Source organism: Notamacropus eugenii, chromosome 5 (genome assembly GCF_028372415.1).
Source record: "Notamacropus eugenii isolate mMacEug1 chromosome 5, mMacEug1.pri_v2, whole genome shotgun sequence".
Classification (NCBI taxonomy): Eukaryota; Metazoa; Chordata; class Mammalia; order Diprotodontia; family Macropodidae; genus Notamacropus; species Notamacropus eugenii.
Genome location: NC_092876.1, coordinates 346,136,096 through 346,160,405, shown reverse-complemented (window position 1 = coordinate 346,160,405; position 24,310 = coordinate 346,136,096). Strand labels below are relative to the sequence as shown.

The 24,310-nt window shown below is 36.4% G+C and overlaps 1 protein-coding gene across 8 annotated transcripts in view; it reads right to left on the bottom strand.

Annotated features, from left to right (window-relative positions):
* GSK3B (glycogen synthase kinase 3 beta) overlaps nucleotides 1-24,310 on the bottom strand; it is a 288,178-nt gene that overhangs the window by 88,697 nt on the left and 175,171 nt on the right. For all 8 annotated transcript variants that reach the window (XM_072613910.1, XM_072613911.1, XM_072613909.1 and 5 more), the window contains exon 7: nucleotides 16,663-16,760. In XM_072613910.1, the coding sequence (XP_072470011.1) occupies nucleotides 16,663-16,760 (98 nt within the window). The remainder of the gene's footprint in view (nucleotides 1-16,662; nucleotides 16,761-24,310) is intronic.

Here is a 24,310-nt window from a genome sequence, read left to right as displayed (position 1 = left end):
GACATGTTCCTTATTTTTATGCTTAAATTCTCATCTCTTGACTTTCCTATTACTATGAAGATCACCTCCTTCCTCCCAGTCATCCAGGCTGGTAATCTATACACTGTGCTTGATTCTTAACTCTTTTAACTCACCCTCCCCCATATGCAATCTGATATCAAGACTTTGGATTTGACTGGTAACCTCTCTTCTTTTACACTGTCATCCCCTTGGTGCATGTCTTCATCACCTCAAACTTGGCCTGCTAGCTAGTTTCTTTGCTTCAAGTCCATCTAGCCTCTAGGGGATGCTCTCAGATCTACTAGGATAGCAAAGTGATATTACTGAAATGGAGGTCTGACTATGGCAACCTCCCCCACCCCCAACTTAATAAACTCCATTGGTTCCCTATTGCCTCCAGGATCAAATAGAAATTATTTTGACATAACCTGGGCCCCCTCCTACTTTTATAATCTTCTTACACATTAATCTCCTCTCTTATACTCTGCAGTCTAATGACACTTGCCTCTCTGCTGTTGCTCACACATGACAACCCATTTCCAACTCTGGGCATTTTCACTAACTGTCCCCTATGCCTAGAATTTTCTTCCTCTTCAACTCTATTTACTGGCCTCACTGGCTTCCTTTAAGTAGCAGCTAAAATCTCACTTTCCACAAGACATTTTCTTAATCTGCCTTAATGTTAGGGTTTTTGCTGTTGATTATGTCCAGTTAATTGGCATTTATTTAACCTATTATGTCCTAGGCACTGTACTAAGCACTGGTGAAACAAAGGCAAAAGGCTGTTCATGTTCTCAAGGAAATCCCTATCTAAATGGGAGAAAACATACAATTATGGAGAGAGAGAGATGGTGCAGTGAGAAGAGTGCTGGGCCTGGAATCAGTAAAATCTAAGTTCAAATCAGCCCTCAGACGTTAACTTTTTGATCCTGAACAAGTCACTTAACCCTTTTCTACTCAATTTCCTCATTTGTTAAATGGTAATAATATATTTAGCACCTACTTCCCAGGGTGGTTGTAAGCATCAAGTGAAATAATATAGGTAAAGAATTTAACAGAGAGCCTAGGCACATAATAGGTGCTTAATAAATGCATGTTTCCTTCTCCCCCCTTTTTTTTGTATCCCCAGGGCCTGGCATAGTACCTGGCATATTGATAGGAGCTTTAATTAAGTGTTAACTGACTGATTTAGTGCTTTAAGGTTTACAAAAGCACTTTATATGATTTGATTTTCAAAAAACCCCAAGAGGAAGATGCTAATATTATTTCCATTGAACAAATTAGAAAATGAGACAAAATGAAACCAAGTGACTTCACAATGGTCACACAGTTACTAAGTGTCTGGGTTAGGATTTCAAATCAAATCAAGCGTTTCTGACATCAAATCCAGTAGTCTATCCATTATGCCACCTTGGTTTTTTATGAACATAAAGATTACCACAATGTAAACAGAAAGAATTACATAAATTAAAAACAAGAATATTGGGAAATTACAAAGAATAAGTTTGGCCCCAAGGAAAAGATATTAAAAAACACCTCTGGGTCAAAGAACAAATCACGGAAACAACTGATAATTTCATCAAAGAAAATGACAACATGAGAAAACAAACCAAAATTTATGGGATGTAGCCAATGCAGTACTTAGGGGAAACTTTGTAACTTTGATTTCTTACATCATTAGTGTAGAGAAAAAGCAAATCAATGAACTGGGTATGAAAAACTAAAAATATTAGAAATCCCCAATTAAACACCAAATTGGAAATCCTGAAAATCAAAGAAGAGATCAATAAAACTGAAAGAAAACCATCAAACTAATAAATAAAATTAGAAATTTGTTTTATTAAAAAAAAACAATAAAATAGATAAAACAGTTTAATTGATTTAAGAAAGTAAAGAAGAAAACCAAATTGTTAGTATCAAAAATGAAAGGGGTGAATTCACTACTAATGAAGAGGAAATTGAGACAACTGTTAGGAGCTATATTGCCCAATTATGTGCCAATAAATTTGACAATCTAAATGAAATGGATGAATATCTACAAAAAGATAAATTACCCAGATTAACAGAAGAAGAAATAAAATACTTAAATAACTCAATCTTAGAAAAAGAAATGAAACACAACCATCAATGAACTTCGTAAGAAAAAATTCTCAGGACCAGATAGATTCACAAATGAATTCTACCAAACACTTAAAAAACAATTCCAGTACTTTATAAACTATTTTGAAAAATAGGCAGAATCCTATCAAATTCCTTCCACAACACAAATATGGTGCTGATACCTGAACCAGAAGAGCCAAAACAGAAAATTATAGAACAATTTCCCTAATGAATATTGATGCAAATATTTTAAATAAAATACTAGCAAAGTGATTACGGCAATATATCACAAGGACCATACATTATGACCAGGTGGGATTTACACCAGGAATTCAGGGCTGGTTCAATATTAGGAAAACTAACGACCTAACAGACTATACCAATAATAAAACCAACAGAAATTATATGATTATCTCAATAGATGCAGAAAAAAGCCTCTAATACAATACAGCACCCATTCCTATTAAAAACACTAGAGAACATAGGAACAGGTGGAGTTTACCTTAAAATGATAAGTAATATTTATCTAAAATGATTAGCAAGTATTACTTGTAATGGGGATAGGTTAGAATCCTTCTCAATACAATTAGGGATGAAGCAAGGATGCCCATCATCTATTATTTAATATTATTTAATTATTTAATTTATTTAATTATTATTTAATTTATTTATTTAATACTGTATTAGAAATGTTAGGTATAGAAATAAAAGAAGAAAAAGAAATAGAAAGAATTAGAAGACACAATAAAGAAACAAAACTTTTACTCTCTGAAGATGATACAATGTTATACTTAGAAAATACTAAAGAACCCCAGCTTCTGGGATAAGAACTCACTGTTTGACAAAAATTGCTGGGAAAACTGGATAACAGTGTGGCGGAAATTAGGCATAGACCCATACCTGACACCGTACACAAGAATAAAGTTCAAATGGGTACATGATTTAGGTATAAAGATTGATACCATGAATAAACTGGAGAAGCAAGGAATAGTGTATTTATCAGATTTATGGAGAAGGGAAGAATTTTTTACTAAAGAAGAGATAGAAAGCATTATGAAATGCAAAATGGATAACTTTGATTACATTAAACTGAGAAGTTTTTGCACAACCAAACCCAATGCAACCAAAATCCGGAGGGATGTAGTAAATTGGGAAAGAATTTTGACAGCTAAGCTCGGGGATAAAGGCCTCATTTCTAGAATATATAGAGAACTGACTCAAATGTATAATCATACAAGTCATTCCCCAGTTGATAAATGGTCAAAGGATATGAACAGGCAATTTTCGGGAAGAAGAAATTAAAGATATCTATAATCATATGAAAAAATGCTCTAAATCACTATTGATTAGAGAGATGCAAATCAAAACAACTCTGAGGTACCACATCACACCTATAAGATTGGCAAACATGACAGAACAAGAAAATGATAAATGCTGGAGAGGATGTGGGAGAGTTGGAACACTAATTCATTGTTGGTGGAGCTGCGAGCGCATCCAACCATTCTGGAGAGCAATTTGGAACTATGCCCAAAGGGCTACAAAAATGTGCATACCCTTTGACCCAGCAATATCGCTACTAGGACTGTATCCCAAAGAGATCATAAAAATGGGAAAGGGTCCCACATGTACAAAAATATTTATAGCAGCACTCTTGGTAGTCGCCAAAAACTGGAAGTCAAGGGGATGTCCATCAATTGGGGAATGGCTGAATAAATTATGGTATATGAATGTAATGGAGTACTATTGTGCCATAAGAAATGAGGAACAAGAAGACTTCAGAGAGGCCTGGAAGGACTTATATGACCTGATGCTGAGTGAAAGGAGCAGAACCAGGAGAACTTTGTGCACAGCAACGACCACAGTGTGCGAGAGTTTTTTCTGGTAGACTTGGAATTTCATAATAATGCAAGAACTTCTTAAAAAAAAAAAAAAATCCCAATGGTGGTTCTCAAGGCAAAATGCCTTCCACACTCAGAGAAAGAAATATGGAAGTCATTCGCAAAATGTAGCAGATCATGTTTGTGTATCATGTTTTGATTTGTTATATGATTTCTTTCATTTATTTTAGTCTGACTACATAGCATGACTATAGTGAAAATATACTCAGTAGGAAAGTATATGTAGAACCCATACAGAATTGTATGCAGTTGTGGGGAGGGAGGGGGGTTGTGGGGAGTAGGTGTGGGGGGGGATAAAATCTCAATTGTATGGCAGTGATTGTTAAACATTAAAAAATAATAATAAAAAAATTAAATTAAATTAAGACTCAAAAAAAAAAAAAGAAAATACTAAAGAATCAAAGTTGCGGGACATAAAATAAACCCACATAAATCATCAATATTTCTATATATTATCAACAAAGTCCAGCAGCAAGAGACAGAAAGAGAAATTCCATTTAAAATAACTGTGGACAATATAAAATACTTAGGAGTCTATCTGTCAAGAGAAATGCATGAACTTTATGAACACTACTATAAAACACTTTTCACACAAATAAAGTCTGATCAAAACAATTGGAAAAATACTAATAACTCATGGGTAAGCTGAGCCAATATAATAAAAATGACAATTCTACCTAAATTAATCTATGCATTCAGTGCTATACCAATCAAACTATCAAAAAATTTATTTTACAGAGCCAGAAAAAATAAAAAATTCATCTGGAAGAACAAAAACTCTAGGATATCAAGGGAACAACTTTTAAAAATGCAAAAGAAGTCTAGCCCTACTAGATCTCAAACTGTATTGTCAAGCAATAATTAATGAAACAATCTGGTACTGACTAAGAAATAGAGTGGGAGATCAGTGGAATTAATTAGGTACAAATTACATTATAGCAAATGATCATAGTAATCCAGTATATGATAAACACAAAAATCCAAGCTTTTGGAACAAAAACTCAAATAATGACAAAAACTGCTGAAAAAAATGGAAAGCAGTATGGCAGAAAGTACAGAGCAACATTTCACACCATATACCAAGAAAAGGTCAACATGGGTACATAATTAACACAAAAAGGGTGATACCATAGGTAAATTAAGAGAGCAGGAATAGTTTTTGTCAGATTTATGGATAAAAGAAGAAATTAGGATCAAAGAAGATATAAGAGAGCATTACAAAATGTAAAACAAATAATCTTGTTTTTGCACAAACCAAACCAATGAAAGCAAAATTATAGGGAAAGGAGAAAACTGGGAATTTTTTTTTTTTTTTGCAACAAGTATCTCTTACAAAGGTCTCATTTCTCAAACATTCCCCAATTTATAAATAGTCAAAGGATGTGAACAGGCAGTTTTCAGACATGGAATCAAAACTATCAATAGTCATATGAAGAAATGCTCTACATCGCTATTGATCAGAGAAATGAAAATAAAAACAACTCGAGGCACTGCCTCACTCCTATCAGAGTGGCTGATATTTAAACAGAAAAGGAAAATATTGGATGTTGGAGGGGATGTGGGAAAAGTGAGACATTAATTACTGCTGATGGGATTGTGAAATGATGAGCAATTTGGAACTATGTCCAAATGCCTATAAAATTGTACATACCCCAAGATCCAGCAATACCACTACTAGGTCTAAATCCCAAAGACATCTAAGAAAATGGAAAAAGATCTATTTGTACAAAAATATTTATAGCAGCTCTTTTTGTGGTAGCTAAGAATTGGAAACTGAAGGAATGTCCAATAAATAGGGAATGGCTAAACAAGTTGTGGTATATGACTATAAAAGAAACATTATTGTGTTATAAGAAATGACAAGCAAGAAACACTTACATGAACTGATGCACGGTGAAGTGAACAGAACCAGGAGACCATTGTACACAGTAATAGCAATATTGTTCAGTGAAGAACTGTGAATGACTTAGCTATCCTCAGCAATACAATGATCTAAGGCAATCCCAAAGGACTAATGATGAAGCATGCTATCTGATATTGATTGAATACAGATGAAGCATGCTTTTTTTCACTTTTTGAAAATATGGAAATGTTTTACATAATTACATATATTTACATAATTACATAATAACCTATATCTAATTGTTTGCCATCTCAGGGAGGGGTAGGGAAAGGAGGGACAGAATTTGAAACTCAAAACTTTAAATAAAAATGTTTTAAAAACTGGAAAAAAACCCAACTCCCCTGTCCCTTTGCAGAGTTGTGTGTGTGTATTGGGGGGAGTGGAGGATGGGTATGGGAGATTCCGTATAACGGAAATTTTTTTAATGTTATTTTTGCCAAATTATTTTTTCTTCCCAATACACACTGCTCTCCATGAACCCAGAGACCTTTCTGGAATTACAAATATGGACCAATGTACCAAATGCACCTCAAAAAATTTAAAAAGAGAAACAGCTTCCATTCCTACTCCTTTGAATTTTAACTTTCTCTCGGGGAATTCGAGTGAGTGATACATAAGAGGCAGCTGTGAAATTGGGTTGTAAACAAGCAAGTAGTATCAGCAAGTAGTTTGCCCAGAGGTCTCACAAGTAGCAGCATATGTAGCAGAGCTCAGCAAGGCTCAGAGCACAGTACTTAGGACTGACACATAAGGCCAATACTTAGGCCCAAGTAGACAGGGGCATCACTTGGCCCCTGTAAAGTCTGTGGCAGCAGGATTCCAGTGGAGAGGGTAGTGGAATGAGCAATAGCCAAGGAAAAGCAACTCTGAGCTTATGTGGCCCCTTTATGCTGCCAGGACTGTATGTAGTAGTCATTGTAAAGCTGTTTGTCAGGGAGGACTTATAGGAGCAAAGGATTTGTGGTGGTTGGAGGTAGATTGCTTTGTGGCATCAAAGGGAGACAAAACTGTTTTTGTAGCCCTCACTGAAGGTGTGTGTGTGTGTGTGTGTGTGTGTGTGTGTGTGTGTGTGTGTGTGTGTGTGTGTGTGTGTGTCTGTGTCTGTGTCTGTGTGTGTGTCTGTCTGTGTCTGTGCGTGTCTGTGTGTCCATGAGTGCATGCTGGATGGGGAGAAGGGCAGTTTCTTTGCAGAAGTCTCTGAAAGTACAAACATTTAATATAACTTTCCAAACCCATGGGGATCTAAAGGAACACGTATGTATAGCATAGTTGATTCATTCAGGTTGATTCTCAATGTCAACCCTGGCACTGAGAAGCTGATAAGGACCTTTTAGCTTCCTTACTATAGATAACCCTCACGCATGATGAGGATTAGTGATTGTGCTGGAAATTTCACCAACTATGCCATGTTCTTACGGTCCTGGTGCTGCTCCTGCTTATCATCATCATTTCTTTATACTGGAATATCCACACAGAACTGCAAAGATTTATAATTACAAAGACTGAACTGTTAAGATCCAGGATTTGGTCCTTCTCAAAAGAGGAGGTAAAGTTATGGAATTTTGTTTTTGGTTCTTGTTGATATTCTGTTATGCTTTAAGGGGGTATTAGATTAAGCTTTTTTGGGATGGGGGCTGCTTTTTGTCTCAGTCTTTCTTTTTCTCCTCCACTGCAGCCAATGCCAGCCTTCTTGCATCCCTGAAATTTAAACTATCTATAAATGGGTCTAAAATAATTTAGTAGTGCCATGTATTGTAGAAGACCTTTAGAACCATGTCATCAAATGATGGGATGTGAAAGCAGAAATATCTGTCATGCAAGATAAGTTGCTTTTCCTTAACAGTTATTGAAATCACCCTCAAGGCTTAATTGGCTGAAGATTACGACTCAGATCACTGACATAGCTTTCTGGTAATCTAAGTAAAATACTTAGGTAATTTAATAAAAAATACAGAAGGCAGGAGTGGCTGCGTTACCAGCAGGGACAGTACAAAGTCAGGGAAACTTCCCCTAACTGAATCCTTTGCTAAATATCCTTTGCCTGCTGTGGTTAAGTAAATCTGTTAACTGTTAGCTGACTTACAAGTGTCTCATTTCATTCCAATTTGAACTTCAAGCATCGGACTGGCCTGAAAGAGGTCCAGTCTACAACAGACAGTAACTTCCTCCAGATGCTCCTGTTCACAAATGACTCTGTGTTGACAGCATTAAGCACCAGAATACTGCAGGATCTCCTGGAGTTTGGCCTGGTCATTTACATAGGAAAGACCAAGCAGACAAAGAATCTCTATTGTCTAGATTTCAAAACACATTTAGATGGATACACTATTGACTGTACAAGACTATGTATGTCTAGGACATATAGTACAGCTGGATGACTAACTAAACTCAGAGGAAAAGGAAAACATGACAGATTGCCTTCAGGAAACCATAAGCTCCTTAATGATCACCAACTTCCCATGAAAGCAAAGATCAATTTAAAAAACATCAATATTGTAGCAACAAGGAATATGAAAGTCTTTAAATAATTAAAAATGAGCATTGCATAGAGGCCAATGGAGAAGTACATGGTGAATGTGAAAAGGATGCAACATAAAAGCATCAAGGAACTCCAAAGAATTGGAATAAAAAATGTTATCAACGAATAGAATGTGACATGACAAGAAGCTGGAATAAAAGGGTTGCCTAAGAGTTCTGCAGGGAGTCTTATGTTAGGAGAAGGTGAGAAAGAAGGCTCTCTTTATTTTTGATACAATGTTATTTGGTGCATATATATTAATTCCCAGTCATTGGTATCCTTAAGCATAACATAGTTTCAATGTTTCTTTAATCAAATCCATTTTTATTGTTGCTTGATCTGAGATGACTGCTACTTTTGTTTTTCTGAGTTCATCTGAAACGTAACAGATTTTGCTTCAGCCCCTTATTTTAACTCTGTGTGGAGCTTTGTTTTAAGTGTATTTCCTGTGGACAATATACAGTTGGGCTCTATCTCTCGAAACATTTGTTCTATCTTCTGTTTTATGTGTGCATTCATCCTATTCACAGTCACAGTTATGATTAACAGTTATGATTATGATCTATCCCTTTACATTCTTTGCCCCTTCTCCCCTACTTACAAAGAAGAGGATGTAGAGAGAAGATAGTTCTATTGGAGGCAATCTACTTCCATTCTTCTACATCTTTTCTCTTTCTCAATTTCTGACTATAGGTTCTTCTCCTTTATTTCCTTTTGTTTCCTACTGTAGTTTATATGGAATGTCTTTTGAAGATTCCGTCCCTGAAACTATCCCTAACCATTCTTATCCCCTCCTCTCCTTAACCAATTCCCTGCTGTTTATATTTCTGCACCAAACTCTATTTGTGTATAGGAAATCAATGCTTTTCTCCCCCCTTCAGATGAAAGTATGGTTCATGCATATCCTGCCATCTGTCTCTTCCATGTTTTTGCAGTCTTCTTTTCAAACACCATGATTATGTGAAATCATAACTTCTATTCCCATCCTCCCTCTTCCATAGTGTATTCCTTTTTCTTTCCTTCCTTTTCTCATCTCTTAAGAATATCAAAAAGTAACAAATGACTCCCAGATTCTGTCCTACATTTAATAATAATAAGCATTCATGTAATGCTTTAAGGTTTTCAAAGTGCTTTACTAATATAATATTTCCTCAAGTTAACCCTCAAAACAACCATGAAACTCTATGACTCTTGAAGACAGAATTGAGGAAATTTTTGTTTTTTTCATCTATTAAAATATAAACACTTCAAAATTGTAGAATCCTTTCCAATTACTCAAATATATATATATACACCTTCTATTTCTTTTAACAACTGTTTGCACATTTCAAAATTTCTACTCAGCTTTGGTCACATCATCAGGAATACTTGGAAGCATTGTATTTTATTTATGGTTCATTTTTCCCTGCAATGTGATACGTAATCACATATAAGATTACACTCAGCGATGCTGGGTAAAATTGACTGTGTGCCTTTATCTGTTGCCTTCTTAAATGTTATGTTCTGAGTTATCTTCTCCTTTTTAGTGGCAGTTATCAGATGCTATGTGATCCTGACTGTACCCCCTAGTACTTGAACTCTTTCTGGTTACTTCCAATACTTTTTCCCCCTTGACTTACCAGCTCTGGATTTGGCCATGTCATTACTGTGATTTTTTGCTTTTGAGTTTCTTTTAGGTGACCAGGGAAGTCTTTCTGCTTTTACTTTGCCCTCCATTTCTAAAAGGTCTGCACCATTTTCATTTGTAATTTTTTTGAAATACGATATCTAGGTTATTTTATGGTCAAGGTTTTCAGATAATAACAACAGAAACAATATTCATAAGAGCAATAATTTATATCATATTTTAAAAGTTTTCAAAGCTTTTTCCATATCAATTCATTTGATCCTGACAACAATTCTGGAAGGTAGGAGCTGATATTTTTATTGCTGTTGTTCTCATTTTATAAATGAGATAATCAAGGCTGAAAGAAGTTAAAATACTTGCCCACCAAGGTTACAAGACTAACTAGTGTCTGAGGCAGAATTTGAATTTGCTGATATCAAGTCCAGCATTCTATACACCCCATTGTCTGATAATTCTCAGAATCCCTCTCAGTCAAATGTTTTTAATAAGAAATACATTAGACTTTCTGATATTCTTAAGGCTTTCATCTTTGTACTAACATTTCATGTTATCTTATGGAGTCATTGATGTCTGTCTAGTCCAATCTAATTTTCAGGTAATTTAAGACTGGTAAAATTGAATTCCCTCTTCTATTTCATTTTTATGCTACTTCATTTGTAACATCTTTCCTTTTATCTGCTATATCTCACTCTTTAAAAATCTTTCCTTTTATTTGCTATATCTCATTCTTAAAAAATATCAATTAATGAGAGATGCAATATCAAATGGAAGCTGTGTTACATGGTAAGAGCCACTATGTCAAGCATCATGAGGTCCATTCCTAACCTCAGAACTTTGCTACCCAATACTCAAGCTAGGTTATTCTATCTCTTTCTATGTTGCATCTAAAATCATGGGTGCTGGGCTACCCCTAGGGCTACATCAGATCTATCACACCTCCTTTGTGACCCTTGATAATTCTTCTCAGTACTTTCTTTCAATGTTCAATTCATATTCAAAAAAACCTCACAATATTCTAGAATAAACATACGACAATTAATGTTATCATTTAGTATTCACTTGTATATTTACCTTATTTTCTTTCTCTTACATGGACTGTTGGCAAATTAAATATTCTGCTTCCCCATGGGGATTATTGTCCATCCCTTCCTAATCCACCAGAAATGCCTCCATTTCCACTTCTTTGTGGAAGATTCATTTTTCCTCCCACTGATGTTCAAACTCAGCTTTGCAAGATACATTATTCTGGGTTGCAGTTTGAGTTTCTTTCCTTTTTTGGAACATTATTACACTCTTTTCTGATCTCTCATGATTGTGGGAATAATCCTGTTATTCAAATTGAATATTTGCAAGTATTTTTTATTTGTAAGGTTTTCTTCCCTCTGGGTGCTTGAAAAAATTGATTCTTCCTAAAAATCGTGAAATTTAATTATGAAATGATTCTGTTTTAAGTATGAAGTTGTTCTCAGGAAGTAATATGTGGATTTGATAGAACAGTGTGCTATTCTCTTTATTAATAAGTCTTTTGATCTGTGATGCTCATTGGGTCAGTCCTATTTTAGAGCATATTTTAGAGCTTACTTTTATTTGTATAGAAGTCATATGTTCTTTTAAAACTGATGTCTTTTTGCTTCTGCTTTGCCAAATTATCTTCCACTTTTTGATAATTACATTCCAAATCTAATATTTTTTCTCTTGGAGCCCCTGCTACTTTTCAGAGATTATTTATTGTATCTTACACATCTTATATCCTATGAGTTATTTTTAGTTCTGTATGGAGAACTTTGGTTTCTAATGTAATTTAACTCCTAAAATCTTTTATATTTTTTAAAATATAAAAACCATCTTGGAATTTCTTGTTGATATTCCATGCTTTCTGGAGAGTCTCCAGAATCTCTTTTTGGTTGAAGAGTTTTGGTAAATTTCCCTCCATATTATAATATTGTTAGTTGTGTTTTAGCCAAAGGTTTTTTACTAATTCTTGCTTCTCTTTATGAACCTCTGTTGAGATTTGTCAACTTTAGAGCTAAGTTTTTAATCAGGCTCTTGGCTTTTTTATCTTTTTTCTGATATTCTGTATCTGATTTCTCTCCCCATTCTCTGACATTTCCTTTTCTCTTTGATACAGAAACAACCACCTCACCCCTCAAAGTTTGAGGTATTCACGCCTCTGATGGGGAGATGTAGGATATCAGCCTGGATTACTGGCCAAGATAAACTCTGTGGTAAATATGTCTTAGCCCAGCTGTGGCTCCTTGTCTCCTTTCTCTTAGTCATGGGAGTGTTTTCCTCTAGCTGGCTTTGTGCTGTGTTCTGCGCTGTTAGGACTGAACTGTTGTCCTTTCCCTAATCCAGTTTCTGTCCTCTTCTTTCTAAGGGCTTGGCACACTTAGTGTCTGTTGCCTCTTGCAGTAAACATGGGAGGGGTTCAGGCTGAGACACTGACATAGCGGACCTGGTAGAAACTTCTATGGAGCACAAACTTGCAAGGTTTCTCTTGCTCATTGTGACTGGCACATGAAGATTTGGGGGATGGGGAAGTGAGGAGAAGTTGATTTTATTTCATGGGTCTCTTACTTTTTTTTCCTTTCAACTATACTTACTACTCTCTCTGTGAGCATATGATAATGTGGATTCTGTTTTTAACTGCATGAAATAATTTTCCTAAGACTTTTGGGTTAGATCAATTTGAATAAATTAATTATTCTGCTTTCTTGAAGATAGCATGTCTGGTTTTTTTTTTTGGTAATAAATCATAAAGAAATTTATTTTGAAACAATTGTTTGGCATACATTGAATTTTACTATTCATTAAAGATGAAAGCAAATTTGCATGTGAATGAGATGGGTGTGCTTGTTTATTTATTTATTTATTTTTTATTTAACTTTTAACATTCATTTTAACAAAATTTTGGGTTCCAAATTTTCTCCCCTTTTGTCCCCTCCCCCCACCCCAAAACACCAAGCATTCTAATTGCCCCTATCACCAATCTGCCCTCTCTTCTATCATCCCTCTCTGCCCTTGTCTCCATCTTCTCTTTTGTCCTGTAGGGCCAAATAACTTTCTATACCCCTTTACCCGTATTTCTTATTTCCTAGTGGCAAGAACATTACTCGACAGTTGATCCTAACACTTTGAGTTCCAACTTCTTTACCTCTCTCCCTCCCCACCCCTTCCCCTTGGAAGGCAAGCAATTCAATACAGGCCAAATCTGTGTAGTTTTGCAAATGACTTCCATAATAGTCATGTTGTATAAGACTAACTATATTTCCCTCCATCCTATCCTGTCCCCCATTACTTCTATTCTCTCTTTTGATCCTGTCCCTCCCCGTGAGTGTTGACCTCAAATTGCTCCATCCTCCCCATGCCCTCCCTTCCATCATCCCCCGCACCCTGCTTATCCCCTTATCCCCCACTTTCCTGTATTGTAAGATAGGTTTTTATACCAAAATGAGTGTGCATTTTATTCTTTCCTTTAGTGGAATGTGATGAGAGTAAACTTCATGTTTTTCTCTCACCTCCCCTCTTTATCCCTCCACTAATAAGTCTTTTGCTTGCCTCTTTTATGAGAGATAATTTGCCCCATTCCATTTCTCCCTTTCTCCTCCCAATATATTTCTCTCTCACTGCTTGATTTCATTTTTTTAAGATATGATCCCATCCTCTTCAATTCACTCTGTGCACTGTCTCTATGTGTGTGTGCATGTGCGTGTGCATGTGTGTGTGTGCAATCCCACCCAGTAGCCAGATAGTGAAAAGTTTCAAGAGTTAGAAATATTGTCTTTCCATGTAGGAATGTAAACAGTTCAACTTTAGTAAGTCCCTTATGACTTCTCTTTGCTGTTCACCCCCTCATGCTTCTCTTCATTCTTGTGTTTGAAAGTCAAATTTTCTTTTCAGCTCTGGTCTTTTCATCAAGAATGTTTGAAAGTCCTCTATTTCATTGGAAGACCAATTTTTCCCCTGAAGTATTATACTCAGTTTTGCTGGGTAGGTGATTCTTGGTCTTAGTGCTAGTTCCTTTGACTTCTGGAATATCACATTCCACTCCCTTCAATCCCGTAATGTAGAAGCTGCTAGATCTTGTGCTATCCTGATTGTATTTCCACAATACTTGAATTGTTTCTTTCTAGCTGCTTGCAATATTTTCTCCTTGACCTGGGAATTCTGGAATTTGGCCACAATGTTCCTAGGAGTTTCTCTTTTTGGATCTCTTTCAGGCGGTGTTCTGTGGATTCCTTGAATATTTATTTTGCCCTCTGGTTCTAGAATATCAGGGCAGTTTTCCTTGATAATTTCATGAAAGATGATGTCTAGGCTCTTTTTTTGATCATGGCTTTCAGGTAGGCCCATAATTTTTAAATTGTCTCTCCTGGATCTATTTTCCAGGTCAGTTGTTTTTCCAATGAGATATTTCACATTATCTTTCATTTTTTCATTCTTTTGGTTTTGTTTTGTGATTTCTTGGTTTCTCATAAAGTCATTAGACTCCATCTGTTCCATTCTAATTTTGAAAGAACTATTTTCTTCAGTGAGCTTTTGAATCTCCTTTTCCATTTGGCTAATTCTGCTTTTGAAAGCATTCTTCTCCTCATTGGCTTTTTGAACCTCTTCTGTCAATTGAGTTAGCCTATTTTTCAAGGTGTTATTTTCTTCAGCATTTTTTTGGGTCTCCTTTAGCAGGGTGCTGACCTGCTGTTCATGCTTTACCTGCATGCCTCTCATTTCTCTTCCCAGCTTTTCTTCCACCTCTCTAACTTGATTTTCAAAATCCTTTTTGAGCTCTTCCATGGCCTGAGCCCATTGAGTGGGCTGGGATACAGAAACCTTGACTTCTGTGTCTTTCCCTGATGGTAAGCATTGTTCTTCCTCATCAGAAAGGAAGGGAGGAGACACCTGTTCACCAAGAAAGTAACCTTCTATAGTCTTATTTCTTTTCCCTTTTCTGGGCATTTTCCCAGCCAGTGACTTGAGCTCTGAATATTCTTTTCACACTCACTTCGCCTCCGGATCCTCCCAGCCAGCACTTGGGGTCTGAGATTCAAATGCTGCTTCCCAGCCTCAGGGCTTGGGGTGGGGGTGGGGCTGCCATTTAGTGTGAGATCAAGTTCAGGTGCTCAGGTGTGGGCAGGGCCGCCTCTCAGGCTCAGTTCCCTCAGGGGGTTTATGCAGAGACCTTCAACAATGGATCCAGGCTCCTGCCTGCTTGGGGAGCCCCTGTCTGCTCCCACCTCTGCTGTTGCCTCTGGGGGCCTGAGTTATGGGGGCACCCCACTTCCCTCTCGACCCGCCAAAGAGACCTTCTCACCGACCCCCGTCACCTGTGGGTGGAGGGACCCGTGGGGCCGCTGGACATTCTGTCCTGGAAGCCCACTTGGATGTGCTCCTCTTGGTGCCGTGTGGCCGCGGCAGGGCTGGGCTTGGCTCCACTTCTGCAGCGCGACGGACCTTTTGCGAGAGGTTTGCAGGGCTCTCTGGAACAGAAATCTCCTCCACTCCACCGTTCTGTGGCCTCTGCTGCTCCAGAATTCGCTGGGAGTTCTTTTTTACAGATATTCCATGGGCTGTGGGTTTGGAGCTAGTGTATGTGAATCTTTCTACTCTGCCATCGTGGCTCCGCCCCCCAGCATGTCTGGTTTTTAAAGCCATTTATAATCTGGCTCCTGCTTACTTCTTCAGGCAGATTTCATATTATTCTCTTTAACATACTCTTTCAGCCAAAATTCCATTTCCCCAATTTCTCTGCCTTTATACTTTTTCTCCCATCTTTAGACTACATTCACTTTTTACCTCCAAACTCATGTAAACTGTGGCTTTTTTCAAGACTCAGCTCAGATGCAATCTGCTATGAAAGACCTATCCTGATTCTCTACCCAGAAATGACACTACATTCCTTTGTATTTACTTTGCCATGTACATATCCCATCCCCACCCCCAACCCCACAAATGTAGTCTTCTTCAGAGCGTGAATTGTTGCTTTTCAATTTTTTTATCCCCAGTTCCTACTGCAGTGCTTAGCATATAATAGGTGCCTAGCATATAATAGGTGCCCAATAAATGCTTGTTAAATTGCAATGACATACATACAGATTTTCTAAAAATAAAAAGGTGGAGAAGAAACAGGTTCTGAGTTTAATATTCTTAAGCACGAAACTTTCAGAAACTGCACACAAAAGGAAACAAGAATTCCAGTTCTGTAATTCGTTGAAAGGAAATATGAACTGCCATAAAAGTACAAAATCATAAATATGGAAGTCTTTACTAAAAGCATTAAGAGGCTCAAAAAACCCAATGATTCGTGTTGAAAAATTCAAGATCATTTCAATTTAGGATCTTATCCTTAATTAAAAAAAAAAAGTACATTAAATAATAGTAACAAAATTAAGTTGATGAAATGTCCACTTTCTTGCCTTAGACCTCCCAAACAAATTATTTAGCCTCAGTGGAAGTCAGAAGAGCTTGTCCCAGAACTGTCATTTGTCAAATAACTATGTACTTCTGGGCAAGTTACTTAACCTGTATCTGTTTCCTTTCCTGCAAAAAGATGAAGTTAGATTATATCAGTGCTAAAATCTCCTCCACCTCAAAAGTTCTACAATCTCAGTTAAGTGCCAACCTTGATTATTTCCACCAACTGATCCACACCACTGTCCCCTGGAAAGATTGGTTGTCCTAGCAACAGCTCAGCCAATACACATCCTGCAGACCATACATCTAAAAAGAAAAAGAAATAAGGGTTCATTAAGGTATTGCAGTTAAATTGTATTGAAGCATGTTTGAGAGATATTTGCTATTTCTACCTTTATCACGAATAATTATCAATTAATATCTCAATAAGTTGTGTATTTCAAATTAGGAAAAAAATCCCCACATTCTTCAGATAAGCATATTTTGAAGTGAAATATTAAGGTCATTACAGAAAAAACCTAGACAACTAAAAATAATGAAATAACCAGTAAAATATTAGTATTTAAAATATGGGTCTTTGCTTTTGTGGGAAATGAGGTAAGTAAAAGAATCTGGCTATTTCATGAAAGAAATCCAACCTATTTCTTCCTCTTTCTGCTCAACCTCAGGCCCAATTTGTTGGCCATTTGTGTTAATGCAGACATAAATACTGATGAGTAAACTCTGTATCCAAATGCATTTTCAAATCTAGGCATTAAGACATTCTCATCCACTTTTTCTTTCTGAGATAAAAAGGTCACACTTCTTTAAGAGATTACAGATCTCTTCCATGAGATGGTGCAAGAGTGGTGATGAAATTAGCACAAGAACAACTACCCTCCTCAACCTGGACCCTACTGTATCTTCTCTATTAAAATGGTAAATAGCTTTCACAAACACATCTATTGGGTTTATGTCTCATCAGATATTTATTATTAGAGGGCTCCAGAACAGGGTTATTTCTGTTGTTATGTCCTCTAAGGAATGATGTGGTCCATTATTTTTATATCACTTGTAAGAATGACTAATGAACTCACTGAAGATGTCCTCAGTTTCTGCACAGATGACTCTCATAAAGATTTTGGGTAGGCTAGTAGGCAAATAGGTTGATAGTTACCGATGTTTTTAGTTCTCTTGATTTTTTTTCCCACCTTTGGTTTTCTGCCTCCCTCAGATATCTTGTATTTCAGTCTCTCAATGTCCTCCTATGTTACTTCCAGCAGGAATCTTCTATAAATATATATTTGGTTCAATCTGGCTGCTCTTTCTTATCTTTGTTCTCTTTAGTACCATTTCTACTACACATTTATAAACATCTCTGGGACTGTGATTGCAGCATCTAAGGTAATTCCTTTATCTTTGATGAAAAAAAGAGTTTGTGGAAATGTTTTCCCCCTCCCCAAATCATTACTATTTTTCTTCTATTTGCAGTCCTCCTTCCATTTTGATCTCTGAATGCTCTTGGGAAAATTTTGCTAAACTGGATTTTTTGCCAATTATTCTTTAAACTCATTTTGGTCTCAAGTGCTTCTTTGGGCATGATACTGCTCATAATCAATTGAACATCCTTCTTCCTAAGATTTTACAGAAAAGAGTTTATAGAGTAAATCTGGTTCTTCCTTTCACAGGCAGCTCTCCATCTGGCAAGTAAGTCAAGTATCTGCTGACTAAAGCACTTTTTGTAGTCTTTCAGTCTCTTTGTTGTTACAATGGTTTAACTTCTGGATCAAGTTACTATAGTCCATGTTAATGTCATTTTTGCTATGTATTTCTCATTTTCATTATTTTGTTAAAAAAAAAAACAACAAGATGGTATGAAAAACATTTGAGAAATAACACTCTGATTTTACCTGGCTCAAAACAATAATGACTCACTAGAGGTCAATCCTGCAATTTTGATACATCCATGGCTTTAATCATGTTAAGTCAACAGTGCTTATTAAGCATCTATTGTGTGCTAGGCACTGTGCTAAAAGTGCTGAGATGCAAAGAAAAGCAAAAAGCAACTATGTACAAACAAGATACCTACAGACTAAAATGAAGGGAATCTCAGAGGGAAATATTAGCATTAGCATGCAGCCTTTTAAAAAAAATTGATATTTTAGAAAAACTGCCTTGAGTTGAATGGAGGATGGAGGATGGAATGGAGCAGGAATAGCCTTGAGGCAGGTGGCTACTGCCATAGTATGAAGGAGAGGTAATGGATGAGGACACTTCTACACCTGGCTCTCAAAAGGGCCAGGCTTAATTTGTAAGTCACATAAGAGCATACAGAACAGTAGCAACTGTAATTCTGGGGCTAAAATACAACTTCTGGGCAATTCACAAGTTATGGCAATTGAAGTCAACACCACATTTTGAGGATGACTGTAGGATAAAGAGAAAATAAAAATTTATTTAATATCTTCTTTACTTAATCTTTAACAACAGTTTTGACCAAAATGTACTAAATTCCATTAAAAAAAATTTCCTGTTTACCCTCTGACAGAAAAGGAAGAAGTTACATATAGCAAGGTAAGGAAAACTTTGGAATCAATAAAGTAGAGGTGATGTTTATATGCTTGACTTGAAGTCTGGAGAGGTGAGTTCAAAAACTTGTTCAGACACTAACCAGCTATGTGACCCTAAGCAAGTCAGTCCTCTATATCTCAGTTTCTTCATCTGTAAAATGTTTATAATACCTATACTATTACAGTGCAAAGTGTGCATGCTTTGTGTTCAGAACCAAGGTTGTAGTGAAGCTTCAGGATGCAACATGGGCAAGAGCTGCCAGAAACATTTTGGATTCATTACTGGTTTGATTTTTAATTACTTTTTGGTTATTGTGCATTCAGAAAGCTTTTACTGTTGCCAAATTTTCTGTGACCCCATATGGAATCACAACCCACAGTTTAAGTAGCACTGGCTAGATCACTGTGATGACTTTATGGTGACTTCTATACCTGTCTCTAACTACTTGTACCACTCCTCCTCTCTGATTTATAATACTTTCAAGAAGCTGAGACAGGAGAGCAAAGTAGGAGAGGCAGGGTTGTGGAAACTGAATAGATGCAGCCACCTCCATTTTTGGGTTTTTGTTGTTGTTTTTAGTAGAACACCTGAAAAGTTATCAATTTGGCTACCAATCTGGTTTATCAGGAAGGATAGTTACAGAGGGCTTTAGTCTGCCAGTTCTATTGTACTCTGGAATACGTGGAAGGATGTAGCAGTGGAGAGGTTCATAGTCTTAAGTTTTTTGAAATGACCAGTAAGAATCACAAAGTAAAGAGAAAAGATTTTCAACCAATGGAAATTCTTCAGCTCACTGATATACTTAAGGGTCCCCAACAATGACTATAATAGCTATATAAAACAAACAAACCCTTTCTGAACTGGATAAGTGTTTTATTTATCTCTGGTTATCTCACAGACACTGATCACATGTGATCTTAATGAAAAGTTTTTTTAAAAAAAAGTCTTTATTAATCTGAATGTTTTATTTTGATCTAGGCTTTAAAATCTCTTCTTCCTGCTAACCAAAGTGAAAGGCAAAGGGTATTAATTAATTCTCCTGGAATGCCAAACCATTTACCCTCAAAAGATAAGGTCATAAATGCAGAACAACAAATCAGGCTTTAACATAGAACTCCAGGAAATCAGTTCTTAGACAACATTTAGCTGCAGTTAGAACAATGAAAGAAGACCTCCAAGAGGCAGTGTTGTCTAGTAGATAGAGCACAGGACAAGAAATCAAGACTCAGAAATTTAATTCTCTTAGCTGTCAATTCTTGTGAACACAGGCAAACTGCCAAAACCAAGGCTACTATCATTTTGTGGTTAAGATACACAAAACCATGATCTTTTCTTGCTAACAGGGGTACTAGAAAGAATGGAGTGATAACTCCAGAGCACAATAAAACCTCAATTAACTAGAATGGATCACTGCAGGAGCTATTACCCATCGGGTGTCAACTCACAGCTGCAAAATTCCCAGTGCAATGGGAAGCAGATTAAAATGTAATTGGGAAATGTTAGACAAAATAAATAAAAAAATACAATACAATATTGATATACTAATGTGTAATTTTCTAAATCAACATGCAGGGCAGGGATCAGTTTCTATTAGATACCATGATTCTAGATCACTGAATTTTGTGATTCAGATCACAGACTCAGTTCTAGGAGAAATCTTTGAGATTATCTATCATTTCACAACAAAGAAATGAGGTCCAGACAGATTTGTCCAAAGTCATAAAAACATTAAGTAGCAGAGTCAAGATTCAAATCCAGGTCCTCAGACTCAAAATCCAGGCCTCTTTTCACTACAATAAGGTTACATCTAAAACTACTTTTCTGATGTCATAATCAGGAAAGTGACTCTGGAGATTATCTAGTGCAACATCTTCACTTTACATATGGGGAGCCACTTTATAAACCTTAAAGTGATATGTAAATGTTAGTGATTATAATTTTTGTTATTAAATAACTTATTCAGAAACACAGCTCATGGCAGAAATGGAAAAGGAACTCAGGTGTCTTGATTTCAGTGTACATTCTGATTTGTCAAGGGCCTCTGTGTCAAGACTATGCTGGGCACTGGGAAGATAAATATTTAAAAAGTTACTGTCTTCAAGGAGTTTTACATTTTTAGGAGGAAACAAAATGCACACACATTAGTAAATACAAAATACATTCAAAGAAAATACAAGGCAATTTGAAGGAAGGAAGGTCTGAACAAGTAATATTTTAATAAATAAGATTTAGATTTATTTCTCTATTTTATTTTTATCACATGAGTTTCCAGTGATTTAAATCACTTCTGAACCATTAATTTATTCCTTTTTAAAGACTATTTGAAAGTTACCAACAATGCTATAAGCAGTGAACTAAATGGAAAGAATAACCAGTTAGGGTAGAGAAAGTGCTTTTGAAATAAGGGCAACAAAAATGAAAAGTAAGAAATAGACTAAGTAACCACCTTTAAATAAGTCTATTTTAAATCAGAAATGGGAATAGTGCCAAAGAGCTTGTAGAAGATCTGAAAATGAAGGAGACTTCACTGTCAATTTGACCAGACTAGAGGCAGGCAACAACTTTTAACTTAGTTTTTTCAAAATAACAGCCACTACTGTTTCCAACCAAGGGAAACTCTTTGCCAACCCCACTCAGAAGTCTTCCAAATCCATGAAGGATAATAAAGGGCGAATGTAGTGTTATGTCTGTCAGTGAATTGGTGCCAGCATCTTAATTCACTTTTTTTTCTTAAAGGTGGGTGTTAGAAGCACAGGCTGTCCCAAAGCACAGACATATAACATCTTGCCTCAGGGAACTGATGTCTCAGTCTTGTTAACTCAAGGCAGTCACTTTTACGGAAGGCAATCACTCAGAGCATGCGGAAGAATGGTCCCTGATATCTAAAATTCATTCTTGTGAAGAAGTACTATAAAATTTTTGTTTTTCAGACAAAAGAATCAATCAAATGAGGAGAGAGTTATGTGAACTATGTAACAAATGAGTATTTAGTGGTAACAGCTTACAGCCTGCAAGTAAATGCAGATGAGTCCTTAATTAGTCAAGATAATTTCAATACTATCTAAAGTTTGAACATTACAAAACCCTCAGATAAACTCATGGCTATATACAGGTTACTACTGGCCAGACTTCAAAGGATATCCAATTTATTTTTTCCTTATACACAATAACCCAACAGTACCATGGTAGGCATCTGAACAACTTCTTGGACCTAGAATACAGACCTTCCTTTAATTTGGTAGGCTGTTGTGCTGCAGACTATGCCCTCAGAGAGTTTAATAAATTAACCTGAGTGTTAGTTTTTAGCAATGCCCCACCCCTCCAATTCTCAAAATAAATGAAAAAATCCCAGGAAACTTAGTTTCTTGTTATGAAAGAAGAATCTGTATAGCCTAGATCAGATGCACTAGCATATAAGACCTGAAGTAGCCTGCATCCTAAAAGGCTTCAATAACTAAATTTTTGCTTCTGACACATGAACGCTGAGCTACAGTTCTGCTAGTTCCCATGTAATTTTGGACTGATCACAATTTCTCTCGCTCCTCATCTCTTGCCAAACCTCATTCCTGGATTACTCCCACCATCTGCCTCTTACACTGCTACTAATGAGCTGCTAAATGCAGCTGGAGGAAGTCTTACAACCATGTTGGCTGGGTATTTAACAAATCAATTGCCAAATTGATGATCTTTTCTTAGCCTTTATCTCTCTTGAACTCTCTGCCACACATGACCCTGCTGACCATCCTCTTCTAGATATGCTCTCCTCTCTACATTTTCATGATAATGCTCTTTTCCAATCTCTTGTACCTTTCATAACTTCTTTAAAGCATAGTCTATTCTGATTTCTCTCCTTCACCACGCACTCCCTTCCCTTCTCAACACCTTTCAGTCTGGTTTGTCCACATTCTACTGAGGGAACAACCACTTCCTCTATTTAGATACCCCCAATTCTCATGACTTCTTAAACATTGTATGCCTTCAGTATAAAACTTTCCTGTGCTCCTTGTAACACAGAAAAACGTTTTTAAAAATTTTTTGCTTTCTCCAGATGCTAATGCCTTCCCCACTGAGATTACCTTCTGTCTGTCTACTTTACATCTATCTTGTATGTATTTATTTAAATACTGGGTTCTCATACAGAGGCAATTGCGTGGATCAATGGATAGAGCGCTGAGCCTGGAATTAGGAAGGTACGAGTTCAAATTCTGTCTCAGACACTGTGATCCGGGGCAAGTCACTTAACCTTCTTCCTCAATTCCTCAACTGTAAAATGGGGATAATAACAGCATTTACCTCCTAGGTTTATTGTGAGGATCAAACAAGATCCTATTTGTACAGGGCTTAGTACAATGCTGGGCACACATTAGGTACTTAATAATTAGGCGCCTGTTTCCTTCCTTATTGGAACATGAGCTCCTTGAGGGCACAGGCTGTGTTTGCTTTCATTTGTTTTCTTCACTTGTCCTGTGGAGCTAAGATTGGTCATGGCATTTAATCTCAGTACAGCTGTCTTTTTGTGATTTTTATTTATAATACTTTCAATATACTCATTACACACTAGAGTATACACCATATTCTCCTCTCTGGTTAAATTCATACAAGTCCTATTAAGTTTTTCTGACTTACACATATTTATCTGCCCTCATAATGAAGTAATATTCAATTACACTTATATACCATGTTTTGTTCAGCCATTCCCCAACTAATGGAAAGTCATCATAGTTTTGCTTTCATAAAAAACAAAATAAAAACCTACTATAAATATTTTCTTACATATGTTTCTGTTACTGTTCTCCCTAATTTTGAGAGATAAGTCTAGTAGTGAGATTGCTAGGTCAAATGATTTAGTAACTTTTCTCATATAATTTCAAATTCCTTTCCAGAGTAACTGAAATAATTCAGCACTGAAAATACATGTATTAGTGGACCTATTTTCCTATCACCTCTCCAACACTGACTATCCTAGTTTTCAATCATATTTGACTTATGAGATAAATCCCAAAGTTGTTTTGTATTCTCTTATTATTAGTGATTTGGGGTATTTGTCATATGACTTGACAGTTTGCATTTCTTCTTTTGAAAACTGTTTATGTCTTTTGACTACTTATTAATTGTCCTCCTTTGGCTTCTTTGGCACTCTAGTTTCCTAGCATTCTACTTCCTGGCTGAATTCAGACTCTAAATGAAAGGCAACAATAAATCACCTGAGGGCATAAGGTTAGTGTGGGGCAAGAAGCAGGAATAATTCTTCCTCCAGGATGAGGAGGAAAAAAAAGGATAAAGATAGATTTTTTGAGGTGTGGAGA